The sequence below is a fragment of the Oratosquilla oratoria genome, chromosome 32 (genome assembly GCF_046742065.1).
Source record: "Oratosquilla oratoria isolate Oo_2021 chromosome 32, ASM4674206v1, whole genome shotgun sequence".
In the NCBI taxonomy this organism is placed as follows: Eukaryota; Metazoa; Arthropoda; class Malacostraca; order Stomatopoda; family Squillidae; genus Oratosquilla; species Oratosquilla oratoria.
Window position 1 is genome coordinate 33,610,482 of NC_134808.1, and position 10,000 is coordinate 33,620,481.

At 41.5% G+C, this 10,000-nt stretch overlaps 1 protein-coding gene across 6 annotated transcripts in view; it reads left to right on the forward strand.

Moving 5' to 3' along the window:
• Positions 1-10,000, forward strand: part of LOC143017424 (ras-related and estrogen-regulated growth inhibitor-like protein) — a 111,006-nt gene that overhangs the window by 72,656 nt on the left and 28,350 nt on the right. For all 6 annotated transcript variants that reach the window (XM_076172145.1, XM_076172142.1, XM_076172146.1 and 3 more), the window contains one exon: positions 478-687. In XM_076172145.1, the coding sequence (XP_076028260.1) occupies positions 478-687 (210 nt within the window). The remainder of the gene's footprint in view (positions 1-477; positions 688-10,000) is intronic.

Genomic DNA, 10,000 nt, shown 5'->3' on the forward strand with positions numbered 1-10,000 from the left:
AAAAAATAAGTAATTGAAGAGATCTGATTAAAAGAAATTACTTTGATAAAATAAAGAAAAATAAAGAAACATACAAGTAGATAGGTACAGGAATACACAAGTACAAACTATAGCTGGATAGGTGAATAAACAAATAAGTAATTTAATAGATAGAATAAGAAATAGATATATGAATTAGTAAATATATAGTTAAATAAATAAGTGAATAAGTAAAAATTAGGGAAATAGATTGGTAAGAAGAAAAATTATTAGATTAATAAACAAATAAATACATTTATAAACAATTAGATAAACAAATAAACGAATAAACGAATGAAAAATAAGAAATAGGTAGTAAGTAATAAATAATTAATAAAACAGATAAGTGAATAAATGAAAAGATGAATGAATAAATGAACCAGTCACTCAATACGGAACATTTCTCTCAGTCCTCATGAGCAGGTACTTGATTCTACCCTTCGCCCTCTCCTTCTTCAGGACGAGGTCGTGGTGCCACGGGAGACGATGGCCTGGGCTGAGGCTTGGCTCGTCGTCTACAGCATCACCTCGAGGGATTCCTTCAGGGTGGCAGCGAGAGCTGTCGAGGCCGTCACTGGGTCTTGCGAAGGGGACTCCACCTCGCCCTCGACGGCGGGGACGCCGGTCCTCCTCATGGCCAACAAGAAGGACCTCGAGCACATACGGCAGGTGAGCCGGATATATATATATATATATATATATATATATATTATATATGTATATATACATATATATATATGTATTACAATAAAGTTATGTCGTAGCACATATGTAAAATAATACTGATGACCCACTTTCGGAGAAGAATAAGCGAAGATATAGAGATCTGTATATTTCGATCATATACTGTGATCCTTCTTCATATCTGCTGAAGAGGATCACAGTAAGTGATCGAAATATACAGATCTCTATATCTTCGCTTATTCTTCTCCGAAAGTGGGTCATCAGTATCATATATATATATATATATATATATATATATATATACATATGTTAATAACAATCACTGGTAACTTGTGTTCCATTATACAAGAGTTACCACTGGGAAAGAGAAATTAAACGAAGTAGAGCGCTTTCGTATATTACATCCGGTGCAATCTTTGTATGTACTTTGCACTGGATGTAATACACGAAAGCGCTCTGCTTTGTTTAGTTTCTCTTTCCCAGTGGTCACTCTTGCATGTGTACATATGTATATGTATGTATGTATATATATATATATATATATATATGTATATAAATATATATATATATATATATATATGTATATATATATATATATATATATATGTATACATGCATATCATGTTCCCGTATTCATATTTGTTATACTAATGTAACCGTGGCATTACTTGGTGATACGTCTCTATATTTCAACGGAAAAGCGTGTGTTACAAAAGAAATAGAATAGAAATGCCTCTCAAAAATATGTTAGAATTGTATGAAATCAAAGTAAATAAACAGGCAATAGAGTAAATTAGAATTCATGATAATTAATGGAAATGTGAAACGGAAATTAAAGAAAATAAACAGAAAACAAAGGTGTTTAACGGAAAAAATAAACATACAACAAAAACTCAGAGCAAACAATCTGAAATCAGCAGCAAAAAAAAAAAAAAAAAAACTGAAAATAACGTAAATCAAAAAGAAATAATTCGCGGGGAAATAAACGGGAAATAACGGAAACCAACGAAAATAAACGGACAATAACGGAAACCAGCTGATTCCAACGGAAACTAGGGGAAACCAACGGAAATAAACGGACAATAACGGAAACCAGCTGATTCCAACGGAAACTAGGGGAAACCAACGGAAATAAACGGACAATAACGGAAACCAGCTGATTCCAACGGAAAATAACGGAAACCAGGGGAAACCAACAGAAATAAACGGAACATTGAAGTGCCAAGTGGCTGTTTGTTTTGAACCCTTTTGCAAACAGCTTATAAAAAAAAAAAAAAAAAAAAATTGGCTAACGCCAAATAACCAAACTCTCGGTATTTTGAACCGCGTAGAAACTGCGGCGGTACCGTAAAGTCAAGGAAAAAACCGCGTGGTTGTGTGAATGCCTCCATTGACTTAGTGTAATTTAACAACCTCGGTTGAAACCGCTAGTGTGAACAGTGCCTTTGACCAGGTGTTCAATAGTACCTCAATATCCCCCGGGGGTTTTCGAAATCGGTACTTCGGGGGTATTCCTGGAAAATGTTAAATCAAAAAAGTTGAAAACAATTTAACAGTGACGGAATATTTTTGTACAGTTTATTTATTGAAAATGGAAATGAAAAGAGTCTCTGGAATTCAGCACTTTGTTCATAGCCCGTCCTCTTTTCTCTCTCTCTTTTTTTTTTTTTTTTTTTTTTTTTTTTACAATAAATTAAAAGTAAAAAGTCGGAAACAGTAGGGGAAACATTGGGGAGGGGGTTTGCGTGTGTTTGTGTGTGTGTGTGTGTGTGAGTGTGTCTATGAGTTTGTGTGTGTCTGTGTGTGTGTGTGAGTTTGTATTTGCATGTGTGTTTGTATATGTGTGTGTATTTGCATGTGTGTGCGTTTATGTGTGTATGTGCGTGTGTGTTTGCATGTGTGCGTGTATGTGTTTTATTCATATCTTACCTCTACACCCCATTGCTCCATATATCACCCTAATCCTATTCTCCCCTACTCTCTTCCCTCCCTCCCTCCCTCACTCCCTCTATCGACCTTGACATAACTCCTTTTTACTCTGACATTCCCTCCACCCCTCCCTCCACACTCCCTCCTTCACCCCTCCCCCCACCCTCACACCTCCTCCTCCACATCTCTCCCTTCGCATTTCGGCCTCCACACCTTCCCCTTTACAACTTCCCCCTCCACCCCTCCATATGGCTTCTTCACTCCATCTCCTGTGTAATACGCAGCGCAGCCTCCTTGTTCTCCTTTGTGCATACAAACTCGAATACTCCACACGTTCATGTACACATGAATGACACGTACAGACATCCGAGCATAAACACACACATATAAATACACACACGCACACACACACACACACACACACACACACACACACACACACACACACACACACACACACACACACACACACACACACACACACACACACACACACGTACGTACACATCAATGTACACACTAAAGTACACATCCATCTTGTCTGTCCGTGTCACATTCTCTTATCATTTCCCTTTCTTCCTCTTCCATCACTCTTCTCTCCTCCTCCTACTCTCTCTTCTCTCTTTTTTCCTCTTAATTCATATTCCTATTTTTCAACTTTATTCTTGTTCTTCCTCTCTTTTATTTTCCGTTTCTCTCTCTCCTCTCTTCTCTCTTTACATATCTATTAATTTTATTATTATTATTATTCCTCTTCCTCCTCTTCCTCCTCTTCCTCCTCTTCCTCCTTCCTCTTCTTCAAGGAGGGAGCAACTGAACCTCGTGCGTCCCACAGAAACTACTCTCGTATAGTGGTGACTATCACTCCCCCCGGCTATCCAAACGTACAGGGGAAAAGTGGCGTGTCTGGCCGTAGCTTTGCGTGTCATTGTGATTCCAGCTTCTTCAGTATTTCTTTTCCAATAGAGTTCCTCAACTTCTTTCCCCAATAGAATAAGTCATTATCCATCTGCGACAGAGTTTGTTGTCGTCTCTCTCCAACAGAAAAGTTTATCTTTCTCCAACAGAACAGTTTGTAGTCTTTCTCCAACAGAACACTTTGTAGATCTCTCTCCAACAGAACACTTGGTAGATCTCTCTCCAACAGAACACTTTGTCGACTTCTCTCCAACAGAACACTTTGTCGATCTCTCTCCAACAGAACAATTTGTAGATATCTCTCCAACAGAACACTTTGTCGATCTCTCTCCAACAGAACAATTTGTAGATATCTCTCCAACAGAACACTTGGTAGATCTCTCTCCAACAGAACACTTGGTAGATCTCTCTCCAATAGAACATTTTGTAGATCTCTCTCCAACAGAATACTCTGTAGATCTCTCTCCAACAGAACACTTTGTAGATCTCTCTCCAACAGAATACTCTGTAGATCTCTCTCCAACAGAACACTTTGTAGATCTCTCTCCAACAGAACAGTTTGAACTCTTTCTCCAACAGAACACTTTGTAGGTTTCTCTCCAACAAAATACTCTGTAGATCTCTCTCCAACAGAACACTTTGTAGATCTCTCTCCAACAGAACACTTAGTAGATCTCTCTCCAACAGAACACTTTGTAGATCTCTCTCCAATAGAACACTTTGTAGATCTCTCTCCAACAGAACACTTTGTAGATCCCTCTCCAACAGAACACTTTGTAGATCTTTCTCCAACAGAACAATTTGTAGATATCTCTCCAACAGAACACTTGGTAGATCTCTCTCCAACAGAACACTTGGTAGATCTCTCTCCAATAGAACATTTTGTAGATCTCTCTCCAACAGAATACTCTGTAGATCTCTCTCCAACAGAACACTTTGTAGATCTCTCTCCAACAGAACACTTTGTAGATCTCTCTCCAACAGAACACTTTGTAGATCTCTCTCCAACAGAACACTTTGTAGATCTCTCTCCAACAGAACACTTTGTAGATCTCTCTCCAACAGAATACTCTGTAGATCTCTCTCCAACAGAACACTCTGTAGATCTCTCTCCAACAGAACACTTTGTCGACTTCTCTCCAACAGAACACTTTGTCGATCTCTCTCCAACAGAACAATTTGTAGATATCTCTCCAACAGAACACTTGGTAGATCTCTCTCCAACAGAACACTTGGTAGATCTCTCTCCAATAGAACATTTTGTAGATCTCTCTCCAACAGAATACTCTGTAGATCTCTCTCCAACAGAACACTTTGTAGATCTCTCTCCAACAGAACACTTTGTAGATCTCTCTCCAACAGAACACTTGGTAGATCTCTCTCCAATAGAACATTTTGTAGATCTCTCTCCAACAGAATACTCTGTAGATCTCTCTCCAACAGAACACTTTGTAGATCTCTCTCCAACAGAATACTCTGTAGATCTCTCTCCAACAGAACACTTTGTAGATCTCTCTCCAACAGAACACTTTGTAGATCTCTCTCCAACAGAACACTTTGTAGATCTCTCTCCAACAGAACACTTTGTAGATCTCTCTCCAACAGAATACTCTGTAGATCTCTCTCCAACAGAACACTCTGTAGATCTCTCTCCAACAGAACACTTTGTAGATCTCTCTCCAACAGAACACTTTGTAGATCTCTCTCCAACAGAACACTTTGTAGATCTCTCTCCAACAGAACACTTTGTAGATCTCTCTCCAACAGAACACTTTGTAGATCTCTCTCCAACAGAACACTTTGTAGATCTCTCTCCAACAGAACACTTTGTAGATCTCTCTCCAACAGAACACTTTGTAGATCTCTCTCCAACAGAACACTTTGTAGATCTCTCTTCAACAGAATACTCTGTAGATCTCTCTCCAACAGAACACTTTGTAGATATCTCTCCAACAGTATACTCTGTAGATCTCTCTCCAACAGAACAGTTTGTACTCTTTCTCCAACAGAATATGATGTCGCTCTTCTCCAAGAGATCAAGGTCATTGCCTTTCCAGTAGAGCAAAGGAACAGACCTTTGTCGCATATTCAGACGTTATTATGAAACAGCCGGACTTCGCCATAAACAGGCATGAAAGAGCTCGGGAGACGTGTTCTGAAATTTGCAGCACAAATTACTTTTTTTTTTTCTTCTTCTTTTTCGAAAGCTGCTTGCATGCCCTGCGACTCTCCGTTGTAAACACGGCAACAAGCGCATTCACGCATTCTACACGTCAACATGTGTAAGATTTCAGTGCGTAAACAAGTACTTGGACGTATATATCCACACACACACACGCACACACACATACACATGCACACGCACACACACACCACTCTGTGGCGCGGTTGGTAGAGTCTCCGACTGTCACTACGGCGGTGCGGGTTCGAATCCTGCCCAGGACTGAAATAATTTCAGTATCGCTGCGCTTCGAGTCGTTACTCCAACTCTCGTGGGCGGGGAGTTGGGTGTGTGTGTGCGTGTAAGGTCACAGCATTACCCATAGATCGGTCATACGAGCTCTGAGCTCTTTTCCGGGAGGGAAATAGCTGTCGATCACGAGTCCAACCCGTGATCCAAAGACCAAAGTGAATCACACACACACACACACACACACACACACACACACACACACACACACACACACACACACAGAGAGAGAGACGAGATTTCAACCAGGTAAGTACAGTATCACAAACAGGTGGTCGACAGCCCGCCTTTGGACTCAATCCGGGTTGCGCTCGTCCGCCAGCCGGAGGAACTATCGCTGCTCGCGTCTCCTCCGACTTCGGGGCAAGAACGACGTGCGGATACGAGGACCACGTCGAAGGAGTTCTCCGCTCCCGGCACCGAGGATCAGCCTCCTGAGTCTTGTCCCCGAAGCGCTGAAGTGACAGGTTCTTCTGGAACCACACAGGGATCTCCAAAGGCCACGCAGCTCGAGGATTTCGCACCAAAGGGGTTTAATACTGGGCAGCGATTAGGCTCAGAACTCTTGGTCTTCGAGGAAGGCTTCATCGGCTCGGCTCGGCTGCTGAGCACGAGGGTTGAAATTGATTTTCACCCAAAACAGAAAAACAAATATTGGCGTCGAGGGACATCTTTCCCGGGAGGAATTCGGCGCCACACAAGAAAGAAAAAAAAAAAAAAAAAAAGGAGAGAGGTAAAAACGAAAAAAAAAAAAGTAAAAAAATAATTAAAAATGGAGTGGGGAGGGACGGATACATTTTTTAGGGCACTTATGCCCTGTCCCCTTCAATTTAATAAAATCACCTGGCGACAACTAGGCTAGCGAAACAAGCACCAACTTGTACGGAAGATGTTAATAGTAATGACTATGACCCCTCCGTAGTGAAGAAGTCACACCACACACCTCACACCTCTTTACCTTGAGCAAGGAGATAAAGTGCGTGATGTAATTTCACCGCATTACCCATAGATCGGACAACATAACCTTTGTGCTCTCAACCGGTAAGGTTATGACTGTCGATCACGAGCCCAGCACGTCATCCAAGGCCATTGATAATCACATAGAATGGGTTGAATATACTATCAGTGCGTGTCCTTTTGTCGTGAGAGTCCTTGTTCCTCCACCTCTTGCATTAAGGACAACTCAATGAGGGCCCCCCTTGCTCCCGCCCCTTTACGAAGAAAAAGTCTTCTTGTTTGAGTCTCCAGTTTGAAAAGAAGAAACGCCGGCCAGCGTCTGGGACAGACGTTTCTCTCCTCCCCTTCAAGAAAAAGTAGTTTTATATAAATGAACGGGATTAAAAACTCACACGGAAGCGGGTTAGTCCCCTTTTAACCAAACAATAAGACTCGAAGGTTTACCTAACTCCTTCTTCCATATCGTGTGACAATTTTTCCATTTCTGCTGGCGCCAGGCGATTTTATTAATTTCCGGTAATGAATGAGTGACGGGCTGCCCTTCCGTACCATACTGCCCTTTCCCCTTTATTCTTACTGCCGCCAAATGATTTTATTCAACCCATGGCACTTCTTGGATCGACGAGCTGTCAACCGCCTTTTTCGACTTGTCCAATGCTGTCCAATACACATGTATTGTTGAAGACCGGTCTAGAGAAAAATCCAGGATGTCTCAGAAACCCTTTCATTCTCTTACAGGGAAAGGTTCATTAACGAAACACAACAGGGTTGGTCATTGTGAAAAATGGGAAAGGTTCAATATACCCGCAAGATGACCCAAATGAGGACATACGAGTAGCTCCGTGGGAGAATGATCCAAGCGCCACGGTCCGCCAGACCCTGATTTCGTGTTCAATCAGCCAACCTGGGGTGCCCGCAACGCCTGGTGGGAGTTGGATTCGTCTCCCTCGACCATGGTATTTAGAAGGAGACGAATCCAACTCCAAGGAAGCCCAGGTCGGCTGGGTTGAGTACGAAATCAGGGTCTGGCGGCCCTTGGCGCTTGGATCACTCTCACACGGAGTCATTCATATAGGCTGTCAGATAAGACAATAATGTTTCTGCGTTATCCTAGATTTTTCTGTATACCACGATTTTATTCAGTCGTGGGCCACCCCCTGGACAGAACGGGGGCTACATAGTCCGTGACCCCATTCTGTCCCGAATCCGCCCCTCATGAAAACATACAAATAAAAACGACTGCAAGAGACCATTAGGCCCTACACTAGGCACTTCCATGTCCATGACCACGTATCACCCCCCATCCATAAAGTTATCTAATCTTCTCGAAACCATTTCTTGACTATTTCCTTCTTAAATCTAAATTTCTCCAATTTAAACCCATTACTGCGAGTCCTGTCCTGGTGTCTTAATATGATGACCTTGCCTGCAGCATCCTCATATGATTAAAATCAACTGATGAAAGAGGGAAAAAAACATAAATTATATCACCAGATGCTCACGAGCGTGAACGAAAAGACACAAAACGAGAAATTTCGTAACATAACTTTACTCGATGAAAAGCTTCATTGTGAGACGGCGCGAAAGAATTGAAGAACTGAGTCGCGATGAGGAGGCTGAATCTCCACTGTCCTTCAGTTACAATAAAACTGAAGAACTGGAAACTGACAAAAAGAATTACACAATTCCAACCGTGCAGACAAAAACAGTTATATGCAGTGTGTATGTGTGTGTGTGTGTGTGTGTGTGTGTGTGTGTGTGTGTGTGTGTGCGCGAGTTGTGTGTGATTCACCATGGTCTTGGATCACGTGTTGGACTCGTGATCGACAGTTATTAACCTCTCGGATGAGAGCTCAGAGATCGTATGGCCGACCTTTGGGTAATAATGTGACTTTACACGCCCACACACCCTAAAATCCCTGCCCACGAGAGTTGGAGTAACAACCCGCAGCGCAGCGATACTGAAATTATTTCAGCCCTGGGCGGGATTCGAACCCGGACCGCCGTAGTGTCAGCCGGGAACTTTAACCACTGCGCCATGAGGTGTGTGTGTGTGTGTATGTGTAAAATTCACCAGACATACAGCATGTACATATAAATATACATATGTGACTCACATGATGTACCCTCTCATACGCCTGACACAGATGGGCACACGACACTCATCTCTTGATTCTTATTTTTTTCGTCTTTTGAGTCATTTCCTCTCTCTCCCTCCCCCCCCTCTCTCTCTCTCTCTCTCTCTCTATCTATCTCTCTCCCCTTCGTCCCATTCTCTCTCACTTCCTTCTTCCTGTTTTCGTTTTTTTAATCAAGCATTCGATGACTGCCTTTTCTCGAAACGTTTCTATTTCCCTTTTTACTTTACATTTTGTATTTACTTATTCTTTTCTAATTTTATTTAAATGTATGTTTTATTCTAACTCACATACAAACACACACACATAAATACATGTATACATATGTGTATATATACATATACTTATATGTATATATATATATATATATTATATATATAAAAATGGAAATGGTCAAAACTAAAAATTTTGAACGAAAGTGCGTGACCCGAACAAAAGGTAACAGGGGGTCATGGACCGGGGTGAGTGTTTTAACAGTGATCTGGCGCGGGGACGGTCTGGAAGAAAACGATTTATACGGTTACTATACACAACAACATGGGTGTATCTCTTAATATAAAAAAATTTAATGGTTGCTTACGCCGTCCGGTGGTAATTCGGTCACACCTTCGCGTTTGGTGGTAAATCGGTTACACCGCCAACTACGGTGAAGAAGAAGAACTCGAAGAAGAAGAAGAACTCGAAGAAATCGAAGAAGAAGAAGAGGAAGAACTCGAAGAAGAAGAAGAAGAAGAAGAAGAAGAAGAAGAAGAAGAAGAACTCGAAGAAGAAGAACTCGAAGAACTCGAAGAGGAAGAAGAAGAACTCGAAGAACTCGAAGAAGAAGAAGAAGTAGAACTCGAAGAAGAAATCGAAAAACTCGAAGAAGAAGAACTCGAAGAACTCG